Source organism: Choloepus didactylus, chromosome 8 (genome assembly GCF_015220235.1).
Source record: "Choloepus didactylus isolate mChoDid1 chromosome 8, mChoDid1.pri, whole genome shotgun sequence".
NCBI lineage: Eukaryota > Metazoa > Chordata > Mammalia > Pilosa > Megalonychidae > Choloepus > Choloepus didactylus.
This window is the reverse complement of record NC_051314.1, coordinates 103,476,040-103,490,688: the sequence shown is the minus strand read 5'-3', so window position 1 is coordinate 103,490,688 and position 14,649 is coordinate 103,476,040. Positions and strand designations below refer to the sequence as shown.

At 37.9% G+C, this 14,649-nt stretch overlaps 1 protein-coding gene across 2 annotated transcripts in view; it reads left to right on the top strand.

Moving 5' to 3' along the window:
- Nucleotides 1-14,649, top strand: part of FAR2 (fatty acyl-CoA reductase 2) — a 211,036-nt gene that overhangs the window by 121,410 nt on the left and 74,977 nt on the right. For both annotated transcript variants that reach the window (XM_037845229.1, XM_037845230.1), the window contains exon 2: nucleotides 6,696-6,925. In XM_037845229.1, coding sequence (XP_037701157.1) covers nucleotides 6,737-6,925 — 189 coding nt within the window. In that variant the 5' untranslated portion in view covers nucleotides 6,696-6,736. The remainder of the gene's footprint in view (nucleotides 1-6,695; nucleotides 6,926-14,649) is intronic.

Below are 14,649 nucleotides of genomic sequence, written 5' to 3'. Positions count from 1 at the left end.
CAGACTTGGAAAAGCTAGTTATCAAATTTATTTGGAAAGGGAAGATGCCTCGAATTGCTAAAGACACTCTAAAAAAGAAAAACGAAGTGGGAGGACTTACACTCCCTGACTTTGAAGCTTATTATAAAGCCACAGTTGCCAAAACAGCATGGTACTGGCACAAAGATAGACATATAGATCAATGGAATCGAATTGAGAATTCAGAGATAGACCCTCAGATCTATGGCCGACTGATCTTTGATAAGGCCCCCAAAGTCACTGAACTGAGTCATAATGGTCTTTTCAACAAATGGGGCTGGGAGAGTTGGATATCCATATCCAAAAGAATGAAAGAGGACCTCTGCCTCACACCCTACACAAAAATTAACTGAAAAGGGACCAAAGATCTCAATATAAAAGAAAGTACCATAAAACTCCTAGAAGATAATGTAGGAAAACATCTTCAAGACCTTGTATTAGGCGGCCACTTCCTAGACTTTACACCCAAAGCACAAGCAACAAAAGAGAAAATAGATAAATGGGAACTCCTCAAGCTTAGAAGTTTCTGCACCTCAAAGGAATTTCTCAAAAAGGTAAAGAGGCAGCCAACTCAATGGGAAAAAATTTTTGGAAACCATGTATCTGACAAAAGACTGATATCTTGCATATATAAAGAAATCCTACAACTCAATGACAATAGTACAGTCGGCCCAATTATAAAATGGGCAAAAGATATGAAAAGACAGTTCTCTGAAGAGGAAATACAAATGGCCAAGAAACACATGAAAAAATGTTCAGCTTCACTAGCTATTAGAGAGATGCAAATTAAGACCACAATGAGATACCATCTAACACCGATTAGAATGTCTGCCGTTAAACAAACAGGAAACTACAAATGCTGGAGGAGATGTGGAGAAATTGGAACTCTTATTCATTTTTGGTTGGACTGTATAATGGTTCAGCCACTCTGGAAGTCAGTCTGGCAGTTCCTTAGAAAACTAGATATAGAGTTACCGTTCGATCCAGCGATTGCACTTCTCGGTATATACCCGGAAGATCGGAAAGCAGTGACACGAACAGATATCTGCACGCCAATGTTCATAGCAGCATTATTCACAATTGCCAAGAGATGGAAACAACCCAAATGTCCTTCAACAGATGAGTGGATAAATAAAATGTGGTATATACACACGATGGAATACTACGCGGCAGTAAGAAGGAACGATCTGGTGAAACATATGACATCATGGATGAACCTTGAAGACATAATGCTGAGCGAAATAAGCCAGGCACAAAAAGAGAAATATTATATGCTACCACTAATGTGAACTTTGAAAAATGTAAAACAAATGGTTTATAATGTAGAATGTAGGGGAACTAGCAATAGAGAGCAATTAAGGAAGGGGGAACAATAATCCAAGGAGAACAGATAAGCTATTTAACGTTCTGGGGATGCCCAGGAATGACTATGGTCTGTTAATTTCTGATGGATATAGTAGGAACAAGTTCACAGAAATGTTGCTATATTAGGTAACTTTCTTGGGGTAAAGTAGGAACATGTTGGAAGTTAAGCAGTTATCTTAGGTTAGTTGTCTTTTTCTTACTCCCTTGTTATGGTCTCTTTGAAATGTTCTTTTATTGTATGTTTTTTTTTTTTTTTTAATTTTTTTTCGAACAGTTGATTTAAAAAGGAAAGGAAAGTTAAAAAAAAAAAAAAAAAACAAGGAAAAAAATATGTAGTGCCCCCTTGAGGAGCCTGTGGAGAATGCAGGGGTATTGGCCTACCCCACCTCGATGGTTGCTAACATGACCACAGACATAGGGGACTGGTGGTTTGATGGGTTGAGCCCTCTACCATAGGTTTTACCCTTGGGAAGTTGGTTGCTGCAAAGGAGAGGCTAGGCCTCCCTATAATTGTGCCTAAGAACCTCCTCCCGAATGCCTCTTTGTTGCTCAGATGTGGCCCTCTCTCTCTAGCTAAGCCAACTTGAAAGGTGAAATCACTGCCCTCCCCTCTACGTGGGATCAGACACCCAGGGGAGTGAATCTCCCTGGCAACGTGGAATATGACTCCCGGGGAGGAATGTAGACCTGGCATCGTGGGACGGAGAACATCTTCTTGACCAAAAGGGGGATGTGAAAGGAAATGAAATAAGCTTCAGTGGCAGAGAGATTCCAAAAGGAGCCGAGAGGTCACTCTGGTGGGCACTCTTACGCAAAATTTAGACAACCCTTTTTAGGTTCTAAAGAATTGGGGTAGCTGGTGGTGGATACCTGAAACTATCAAACTACAACCCAGAACCCATGAATCTCGAAGACAACTGTATAAAAATGTAGCTTATGAGGGGTGACGATGGGATTGGGAAAGCCATAAGGACCACACTCCACTTTGTCTAGTTTATGGATGGATGAGTAGAAAAATAGGGGAAGGAAACAAACAAACAAACAGACAAAGGTACCCAGTGTTCTTTTTTACTTCAATTGCTCTTTTTCACTTTAATTATTATTCTTGTTATTTTTGTGTGTGTGCTAATGAAGGTGTCAGGGATTGATTTAGGTGATGAATGTATAACTATTAATGGTACTGTGAAGAATCGAATGTATGATTTGTTTTGTATGACTGCATGGTATGTGAATATATCTCAATAAAATGAAGATAAAAAAAAAAAAACAAGGAGAATTAGCAGAAACTTGCAAAGTACAGTTGTTTTTCATTTCTAGTTCATAATCTTAGACCCAACTATATCTTCCAACCAGTCCAAATTAAGGAGAAGAAGAAGATATAAAAATTTTTTCTCCCCTTGTTCACTTCAGGAGAAGGATGTGGAAGGGAAAAGACAGGGACTTTTTCCAGTCACACTTGTGTAAGAAGATAAAATTAGAACTATTTAAATATAGCTGCTTTTCTTTTCTTTAAAAAAAAATAAAAATAAAAAAATAAAGAAGGTTGTAGAACACTGATTGAAGGGGGAGACAGTTTTCCCCCAGGGCACCTTAGCAAGATCTGGAGACTTCCCTGGGTGTCACACCCAGTGGGGGTGGGATGCTGTAGGTATCTAATGAGTAGAGGCCAAGGATGCTGCTAAACATCCTACCAAGTACAAAACAGCCCCCTACAACTAAGATTTATCTGGCCCAAAGGGCCTGGCTCAAAGTAGTTCTGAGATTGAAAGAGTGGTCAAGAATCACCTTCCCAAGGGGCAGTACACTTAGTTTCTTTCTAAAAACGTTTCTCTTCAAAGTTACTATGAACTTCGGATTAACTTGTTTCCCTTAAGCACATGAATCTTAATTTTTTATTTTTCTGAAGACCCACTCAAGTAATACTTAAAGTTTTCCATATGCTAAAACTTGCAGCAAATGCATAACTCGACACAAATATTATGATCCAATATTTTTAACATCTGTTCTCTAGGAATCAAACAGCCTCATTTTACTACTAAAAGGAGAGTTAAAACTGGCACTTATCTCCACCCATTAACATGGAAAACTGGTGATCTTCAGGAGAGAAAATATTCATGAATAGAAATAAAGAATCCAAACCCCCAGGGCAGGACTTTGTCTGTTCACTCCTATTCCCAATGCCTTGACAGTTCCTGGCACATAGTGGACAGTAAAAATACCCTGACTGACTTCCACAAGTCTTTTTTAATTCCCTCAAGTGTTAGGTGTCTTGCATTACACAGGATGATTGGGAGGATTAAGATTCCAGAGATTGTCAGAGTGGTTTGGCTTCTCACAAACTGTATCATGAGCATGAGGGATAAGAAATAGTCCTTTGCTCTCTGCATTGGGAGCCTGGGAATATGTGAAAGGCAGGCCATTACCCAGCGAGCTGTTCTAAGCATATTCCCCCTTCTGGAGTTGCATGTACTACATCACTGAGTGTAAAATGTTTTCAATGATTTATTTTAAGAATTATATTAAGGATTATTCCTTGATCTTGCCAAGTTATAACATATGGAATTGGGTTTCAGGCAGCCAAACTTTGCACAGTAGCTTCCTGGGGCCAGGAACCAAGGCGTGTACTGAGTGTGGAAACTAGAGGTGAAGTACCATCTCTGGTGTGGCTCTGAACTAAGAGTAGGGAGTTGTCTTGACCCTTTTCAGAATCACTTGAATTGTTAGACTCATGGACATAACTACTCTGTCACCTGATTGTGGCAACTGGGTAACAAGTCAGAAGATACTGGTTCATGTTTTGATTTCAAAGCACTTAGTGTTCTCTGCTATGTTTTTTATTGTGTTTTGAGAAATATTTGGGCTCTTGAGAAAGCAGGCAATTTCCATTCTTTGGGTATCAAGCCTTCCATAGTCCCTCAAGAAATAGGCTAATTAGCAATGTCTTACCTGCTCTCAAAACTTTTTACCACATGATGAAAAACTGTGTCTAGAAAATTTGATCGTATTAGAGCATGTGATATTACAAGACAAGCATCTGACATTTTCAGAACAAATGAAGTTGGGAAGGCACCCTATCCAAACTCAGTTTCCCTTCTGTGTTTTCCTGTCAACCATGTTCATCTGTGCCTAATATTATATTAAAGGAGTATGAGTCACAAACATTTTTTATATATAATGAATAGGTAAGAAATTATCATCAAGTAGAGTTGTATTTGTTATGATTGATTGGTTTATAAATTAAGTCTTCTGCTATTTCCAAAAGAGGATATATAAAACATGTAAGACAGGACATTTAAAATAAATGCAAAAAGGAAAAACCAGAAACCATTAAGAGAAAAAATATAGAACCAGAGACTATCCTAATAGCAAATTCTTACTGAATGTACACTATAGGCAACTTATATTTTTAAGGGATTTACATATATTAACTCATTTAATCTTTACCACAGCATATTAAGTAGATACTTCTCTTATCCCCATTTTACAGATGAGGAAACAGAAGCATAGAGAGATTAATCATTTGCATAAGGTCACACAGCTAAGTGGTAGACCTGGGGATTTTACTTCACTCATACTTAGAACCTATGTGCTATATAGGATGCTATATTGCCTTCCAAACTTGATGATACCACTTTTCTTTTAGTTTCATGGCAGGCAAGATAAGGATATTCAATAATTTTTCCAAGTGCTAACTTCTTGAGAAATTCATTGGGTGAATTGTAATACAAGTAATTTTACATAACATCACACACAAAAAATCATTAATTACTGTTTAGCACAAGATCCAAATGTGTTCTTCAAAATAATATTTCTCATTGAGTAAACCCTCAATAGTCACTTGATGAACATAGCTAATGTGGTTTCAAATCCAGATTTGTTAAAATGAATATCATTGATAATTTGTGTAATTTCTGTCTGTTCATCTGTGTACCTCAGTTGTTAGCAGAATCTGGCATGGTAGTTGCTCAAAAATATTTGCTGAGTAAATACATGAGTGAATGAATCCCCCAAATGCAAAGAAAACACAGCCTCGAGATTCTCAAAGCACAAAGAATGGCTATGAAAAGTTACTGTTAAGGAATTACTTACTGGTGGAGCTATCTTGATGGAATTTGAAGAGGCAGGCTGTCGACTCTTCTACTTGCTTTTTTTTCTTCTTCTTTTCTGTAAGTCCTGATGTCAGGGCCCGTCTCTGGAGTGTGCTCTGCAGAATCCACCCACACCCCATCTCAGCAGGCAGCCAGTGAACTGTTACAATTGACAAAGTCATTGTACAGAAAGGAAAAATCACACCACCAGGACTGTTTAGTTCGCTGCTGCTTTCAGTCAACAGTCTTTAACCTGAGGTTCAAGACAAAACACTTCCAGTTGCATTTCTACAGCACTGGTTGCTTTTTGTCAGGAGTCACAGCATCTAAGTGCTGCAAATGGCTTCCCACTATCACACTTGCTGCCTCTATCTTTATGTTCTTGGAAACAGGTGTCTTCAATACACTGAGCAAAAGATTGTACCCAGGTGCTGTTCCAGAGCATAGCAAAGTCTGTGGTCTGTTGCCTCACTTGTTCAATCATCTCTGCCCAGTCTTTTGCAATGTTTCAACCCGATGAGTGGCACTCGACCCATTTTCAGCTCAAAAAAATATTTATTCAGAAATGCTGGGAAGGCTAGGGACAGTTAATTCAAAAGAAAATATAAGTCATTTGATCAAATATTTTTTGAATAAAATTGCAACTCAAATACTAATGATATCAGAATTTTTAAAAAATTGATAGCTGTTCAAAGCTTTGGATTCATTCACAGGTTGTGGCACCGTTCCCAGCCTTATCATTTACATTGGTGTGATACTGAATTCCTTTTATTTCCCCATACTGGCCATGCTGTGCCTTTGTTCTTTCCTCTGCTTGGAAGTACCTTTCCCCAACCCTTCTCTGCCTTCAAGTTTCAGCTCAGGTGTCACCACCTATAAGGCCTTCCTGAAATTCCCAAATCTTCTTTTATTTTAGCACTTACCATGTTATATTTAACAATCTCTTTGTGTCTGTCTCCTCCATTAGGCTATAAACAATTTCTTAGGAGCAGGAACCATGTCTTCCTCATTTCTTCCCCACAGTTCTTGGCATAGTCTGTCAGGTAGAGTGAGCTCAATAAAGATTGATTGGAATGAACTGTGTTGCCAATAAGCCAGGATGCTCTCATTCTGTCTAACATTTTCTACATTCAGGACTCCTGGAAGCACCAGAAACATTTTAAGTGACTTTGCATTTCAGAACTTTTGAAAAAGTAATCTTTTATTATTTCTCTTTCTTTTCAGGAATCTCTTTCTGGAATCTATAAAGGAGAAAAGGAGGAATCATGTCCATGATTGCAGCTTTCTATGGTGGCAAGTCCATTCTAATCACGGGGGCCACAGGCTTCATGGGCAAAGTGTTGATGGAGAAGCTGTTTCGCACCAGCCCTAATCTGAAAGTCATCTATATTCTTGTGAGGTCCAAGGCTAACCAGACCCCGCAACAGAGGGTTTTCCAGATTCTAAACAGTAAGGTAGGCCTTATGGAGAGGGCCTTGCATGGTGGTCCATCCCCTGGGGCAGGATGACTCACTGCAGTGTTCCCTATTAGCCCCACCCAAACTGCAAGGGGCCACAGTATCTGGAAAGGAAGGGGAGAGGAGACTCACCGAGGTGAGAGAGAGCTGCGACTCTAGAGCAGGAGGAGATTATCTATGTTCTTGAAATTGCTATATGAGGCAAAATACTAAAACTCCCAGAGTGGAAGCTCTAGACTTGAAATCTGTCACAAGTTAATCCAAACTGTTCTCTAATTGCCTTTCAATTTAAGGCTTCCCCTCACAATTTTTGGATATTCTTCTATTGTATTCCATTTTTTGCATAAGGAAGAGATGTGATTGCTAAGTAGGAATATTGTAATACTTGCAGTTGTCTAAACTTCACAATGGTTAACTATTATATATTTTATCTATGGAAACTTGATATTTGTATTCTCTCATTATATTTATATTATCCCATAAGTCCTTCTAAGATAGCAGCATTGGAAATGGAATATTATAACTGCAGATGAGCAAACAAAAAATAAATTATGTGTATCTTCTCATGTTTTAATTTATAAATTTGAAGGAAGTACAGATGTTGATCTCAAACATACCTGGGTGCAAATTCTGGATTATCAACTTTTTATATGACCCTGAACCAATCAACCTCTTAAGCCCCAGTTTTCCAATGTTAAAAATAGCAACTCCCTTCCGAGATTTCCATAATAATCAAATGAGAAAAAGTTAAGTGCCTAGTTCATAATGCCCTTTGGAATGTACAGGGTAACATAGGGTTGGCAGAAGGAAAGTTTAAGGAAGGCATTTCTTTTTACAAATTCTCCTTTCTAGTGTCTAGGAACTAACATGTAATGGAGACGTATATTTGATAGCACAGCACTTTAGAGACTGCCCAGTAACACAGATGATCAAATTTATTGGCTGGCACCAGAATAAGATTTTGACACAAGTCATCATCAAGAGAATCAGATAAGTCTCTCTTCTATCTCATGACCTTACTCAGCCATGAGATAAATAATAATCACAGCTAACATTTACTGGATACTTACTATATGGCAGACACTATCTGAAGGGTTTTTCAGGCATTATCTCATTTATCTTTGCCAAAACCATGTAAAGTTAGAACCATTAATATCCCCATTTTATAGATGGGGAAACTGAGGCATGAGCATCAACTTACCAAGATCATCAGAGAGCTAGTAAATGGGAGTCAGACTTCAACTGCTCACAATATGACTCCAGGGCCATTATGTTTGCCGCCATCCCATAATGCCTGCAAGGTAACTAATGTTTCTTAAGAATAAGACCAACATGGCTGAATTACCATAAAACCAAAATCTAGAAAAAACTCCCTGACAGTGTTTCTCAATTATAAATCCCCAATGGACTTTGTTTTCATCGCAGGGAAGACATGCCTCTCTAACCTAGTAGTTTTGTTGCCAGCTTATAGATTTTTACATAAACGTTGAGGCAAAGAGTCACATTGCAAATGTGTGTGGGCAGCACAATCTTTACTTACTTCTTTCAATGCACTGTATCTGATAATACAAAGACATTGCTTTTGTTTTAGAAATCTTGACTGTTCTATATAGAAATTTTCTGTGACTTTGATTTGCAAATCCTCACACCTATTTCCTCTATTGGATTATTTATTGTTAGCAAGTTGACTTTTATAAAACACTGGTTCTCAAAGTCTGGTACCAGAACAGCAACCTCAGTATCACATGGAACTGTTGTTATCAGATACTTGTTAACGGCATAGGCTTCAGAGACAGAGCCACCTGAATTTGAATATGTCTTTTTGGGGGACGCAATTCAACCCACGACATCCCTATTGCCTCATGCCTATGCTATTTGTTTAGAACATTTTCTTCCATGAAAATTTCCCTATAAGAACCGTGGGAAGAAAGGAATCTGTTTTTCATCATATAGCTGAAAAACTTACTATCTGTTGTGTGGTTTTCTGCCCAGCAGCAACCGTGGTGACACAATGAATTACTTGAGACAAAGTCAAGAGAGGCGAGAGTGAGAGCAACTCAAAAGAGAGTGTCCTCCTCAGCAATTCTCATCTCGGTTTTTATTGAGATTTTTGGGATAGGGAGATGTGTTGCCACTCAAGACTATTTGGGGAGGCAGGACATTTTGACCTTAATAACACAAAGATCAACAGGCAAGTAGACAACAGATAAGCCTGACCTTGGGAGTGGAATGGACTACGTGCAAGAACATAGCATAGCAAAATGAGACATTCTAGTTTACAACATTTTATCTACAGAATTCCCATATCTGTTGTAAATCACCATGTCTACATGGTCTCTTTGTGGGTGACAAGAATGAATTCTACTCTCTTCCTGTTAAAAAAACAAAAGCCATTGGCTATCCAATACTTAGTTTTTTGACACTACATGGAATTTAGTACTTATAAAGAGATTTTCCATGGAAAAAATGATCTGCTTTATTTCATTTCTAGATTCCCCAAGGATAAAGTGGTGAATAAAGTAGACTCTGCTTGAAATCATAGAGCTTGAAGTTGATGAGGAAGACATTTTATAAGAAATGAATATATACATAAATATTTTGATAAGTACTACGAAGGAAAAGAACAAGGTGTTTTGAGACAGACTAACAAATTGGGACCTACTTTAAAATTATGTACACAAAAGAGGACTCAGAGAATGTGTCATTAAAGCTCAAAAAGAGTTGGTATGTTTAAGAATATTTAAGAGAGTGACTGTGGCTTCAGCGTACTGGGCATGTGGGGCCTTAACAAGCGTTCTCCCATTTTTAAAAAATATGGGATTGTATAGGGTAGAGGAAAATTATAATTCATATGGAATATTTTTGCTTTTTAAGTAAAATGCTGCAAAAATATTAAGCTCATGATTCACCTTTTAGGTAGAAGCCTAGGCTTATTTTACTTCCATCAAACTTAACTTACAAAGTCAGACAAAAACACCAAACATGGACAGACGAGAAAAGGACAGAGACTCCAGAAGAAATTTCCAGATCCCAATCTTATGCATTTTGATTCTATACTCATTGTTCCCTTTTAATACATTCATTTATACAGACTTTCAATAGTTTTACTATAACAGCAAAGTCCCTTGGAGGCAGGTAACTGGTTTTAATGACAAAAGAAAAATACTTTTTTGTTCTGAGGTTGACTTCAGAAGCCTGTTCTGAAGAAAGGCTTGTCAAGTCTTGGATAGATGAGACTGACTGCCTACAGAAAGCCGACTTTGTATGCTGTACTTGATGCTTTTAGGGTTACCTTAAAAGATACTATTAGCGGTACCTTGAAAAGGTTAAAAATTGCAACTGGAAGATATCACTAGACTAGAAATGGAGAAGCCTAAGCATTCAGGAATTTTTGTTGTTACATTTTTAAAAAATTTTTTAAATTCAATGTTATTGAGATTATCACATACCATACAATCATCCAAAGTGTGCAATCAATTGTTCACAGTACCATTATACAGCTGTGCATTCATCACAATTAATTTTTTTTCAATTTTAGAACATTTTCATTATTCCAGAAAAGAAATAAAAATAAAAAAGAAAACTCAAATCCTCCCATACCCCTAAACTCATCCCTCCATTATTGACTCATAGTAATAGGTATAGTACATTTGTTACTGTTGATGAAAGAATATTAAAATATTAGTAACTGTAGTACATAGTTTGCAATAGGTACATTTTCCCCATATGCCCCTCTATTATTAACTTCTAGTAATAGTATCATACATTTGTTCTAGTTCATGAAAGAAATTTTTAATATTTGTACAGTTAATCATGGACATTGTTCACCATAAGATTCACTGTGTTACATATTCCCATGTTTTAACCTCCAACTTTCCTTCTGGTGACATACAAGACTCTAAACTTCCCCTTTCCACCACATTCACACACCATTCAGCACTTAGTTATTCTCACAATAATGTGCTACCGTCACCTCTATTTCCAAATGCTTAAGTTCAACCTAGTTAAACATTCTGCAAATATTAAGCAACTGCTCCCCATTCTTTAGCCTCATTCTATATCCTGGTAACCTGTATTTCATGTCTATGAGTTTACATATTATAATTAGTTTATATCAGTGAGATCATACAATATTTGTCCTTTTGCGTCTGACTAATTTCACTCAACCTAATGTCCTCAAGGTTCATCCTTCAATCTGTTTTTTTTTAAAAGACAGTTTTATTCATGCACCATACATTCCATCCTAAGTAAACAATCAATGGTTCCCTGTATAATCATGTAGTTATGCATTCACCATCACCACCACTATCTATATAAGGACATTTCCATTTCTTCCACAAAGAAAGAGGAAGAGTAAAAAAAAAGTAGAAAGATAAAAGAAAAAGAAAAATAAAGAAAAAAAAATGACAGCTAAAAAGCAATAAAAGAAAAGATAAAATTTAAAATAAAGTACAATAAAAAAGTCAGACAACATCACCAATGACAAGAATCTCATACCTTTATATACCCCTCTTATAAGCATTTAGCTTTGGTATATTATCTTCGTTACATTAAAGGGAAGCATAATACAACGTTTCTGTTAACTATAGCTCTCGTTTGCATTGATTGTGTTTTTTCCCCAATACCATCCCATTTTTAACACCTTGTAAGGTTGACATTTATTTATTCTCCCTCATGTAAACATTTTATCACAATTGTTGACTTCTCTAGGTTTCACTAAGTTATACAGTCCCAGTATTTATCTTCCCTCTTTCCTCCTGCCCCTAACCTTCATCTTTCAATGATACTCAGTCATTTTTGTTCAATGTACTTACATTATTGTGCTACCATCACCCAAAATTGTGCTCCAAACCTCTCACTCCTGTCTTTTCCTATGTGTCTGTAGCACTTCCTTTAATATTTCCTGTAGAGGCGGATCTTGTTCACAAACTCTGTCATTGTCTGTCTGTCAGAAAATATTTTCAACTCTCCCTCATATTTGAAGGACAGTTTTGCCAGATATAAAATTCTTGGTTGGCAGTTTTTCTCTTTCAGTTTCTAAAGTATATCACCCCACTGCCATCTTACCTCCATGATATCTACTGAGAGATCCACACATAGTCTTATTGAGCTTCCCTTGTATGTGATGGATCACTTTTCTCTTGCTGCTTTCAGGACTCTCTCTTTGTTTTTGACGTTTGATAATCTGATTATTAAATGTCTTGGCATAGGCCTATTCAGATCTATTCTGTTTGGGGTATGCTGCGTTTCTTGGATCTGTAATTTTATGTCTCTCATGAGAGATGGGAAATTTTCAGTGATTATTTCCTCCATTATTGTTTTTGTCCCTTTTCCCTTCTCTTCTTCTGGGACACCCATGACACGTACATTCATGCCTTCATGTTGTCATTCAATTCCCTGAGATGTTGCTCATATTTTCCATTCTTTTCCCTAACTGTTCTTTTGTGTGTAAGATTTCAGGTGTCCTGTTCTCCAGTTCATGAATCTTCTCTTCTGCCACTTGAAATCTGCTGTTGAATGTCTCCATTGTGTTTTTCATCGCTTGTGTTGTGCCTTTCATTTCCATAGGTTCTGCCAATTGTTTTTTTGAACTTGAGATTTCTTCCTTATGTTCACCCAACACTTTCTTTACATCCTCCATCTCTTTTGCCATATCTTCCCTCAACTCATTGGTTTGATTTTTGAATTGATTTAGCATATTTATTTGAAGATCTTTAATTAGTTGTTTCAATTCCTTTATCTCAGTTGAAGTGTAAGTTTGTTCCTTTGACTGGACCATATCTTCATTTTTCCTAGGGTGATTTGTCATTTTCTGTTGTCTAGGCATCTGGTTTCCTTGATTACCCCAATTAGATTTTCCCAGACCAGAGAGGCCCAGGTCTCAGGAGGAGACTGTATTCAGTATCAGGCTTCCCTGAGGGTGAGTCCTAGAGGATTGATAGACTTTCCTGTCAGGCCTCTAGACTCTGTGCTTTTCCCATCCTGCCCAGCAGGTGGCACTTGTCAGCCTGCAGCTCCCCACTGTAAAGAGGTGTGTTGCCTTTAATACTCAGCAGACCCTGTCCTGGCCAGAGACCAAGGATGTCAGAAGCCATGCTTAAGTTGTTTCTGGTTTGTTTGTTTTCCCTCAGTCCTTGGGGTCTGAGTTCTGAAAGGACGGTAGCCACTTGAGCTGGGTCCCACCCCACTCCTTTTAGGGAAGATACACCCCCTAGGGGGGTTATCCTCTACACTTGAGTTACTCTTTTGGCTCTCTGACTTTGTCAACTCTACCCCTGCTGGGTCAGAGCCCATAATTGAAAATGCCTGAGGCTTTCTCCACTGAGCCACTTAGATTGAGAGAGAAAAAAAGGAGAAAGAGAGAAAGCCCCTTTTCATAGCCAGTCCCTGGCCCCCCAGTTTCACCTGTCGGCCAGAGATAGTACCTGGTTTCCTGTACTCCTTTTCTTGGGACACAGCCATCTTCCAGTACTCTAAGCTCAGTCATCTCCAAAAGCCTCTGTATTTTTTTCCATCAGCCCCAACTCCTCTCCACTGGGAGTGACCTCAGGGTACTTTGCTGCTTGTTAGGAGTTTATCTGTACTTGTAGTTTGTATTCAGCAGTTCACATTTGTTAATTAAAACCACAGTTGGAACTTGGCCAAGCTACACTTCCTTGCTCCTGGCAGGGACTGCTTTCTCCCACAGAGAAGTTTTGCAGCTTAGCCTGCCGTGCCAGTGGGAGAGGGGTGCCGGTACCACAATTTTTACTTACAGCTTTTATGCTGTGATCTCAGCTATTCCACCGATTCCAGGCTGGCATACAATGTGTGAACAGTCACAGTTGTCCCTCAACAGTTGTTCCAGTCTATTTAATAGTTGTTCCTGGCTATTTACTTTTTGCTCTAGCATTCAGGAATTTGACAAATGACTACAAGTTTCATTTTTCTTGCTTTTAAGGTACCGTAAAGCTCCAGTTTAGTTATCTCTGAATTGGAGATGACCAACTGATGGGTATATTTTGGGTTAGTACAAGTAAAAAACTAACTATTTAAATGTTGCATTCACAAAACCCATTGAGAAATTTTTTGCCTTTGTAACTTATATGTCAACTTGGGTCTCCCTGCCCCAAAATTAAGTTATGTTTGATGACATCCTCAATTCAAGTTCCTCTTCAAGAGTATTGAGAATTCCCAGGTGGCTAATTTTTCATGCTCACCTCTCCTCATGCTTGGAATGAATTAGTTTTGTTTATGGATCACCTTTCATTCCACATGGGGCTCCATACAAGTTGATCCAGACAGGACAATCCTCTTTATTCAATTTTCATAAATTAGAATCAAACAAAAAAGTAACAACAAAAAGAGCAGAAAGAATACTTACATGGGGCTTACTGACATTCATAGGATCTCCCTTTTCCTACTAGAAAAGACTCTTGAAGGCTCAGTATTTTGAGTCTGCTGCTTCATCTTCTCCATTAACTGAAGGTTTCAGTGTTTATTTTCTACATTTTAAATCTTCTCTTTATTGCAACTTAAGAGGGAATCAGGTCACTGAGTTCATTATTCCTTATGTTTGGTATAATACATAATTTTAAACACCATTCCATGACCCTGGGTTTTTCTAGGTGCAGCAAACATGGGCTTTTGCTAAATGTCTAAACATTAAATAACAGGTTACTATTAGTTTTGTTCTTATACTTGTATTGGGAGGTAGCACAGAACAATAGAAAAAGCATCAG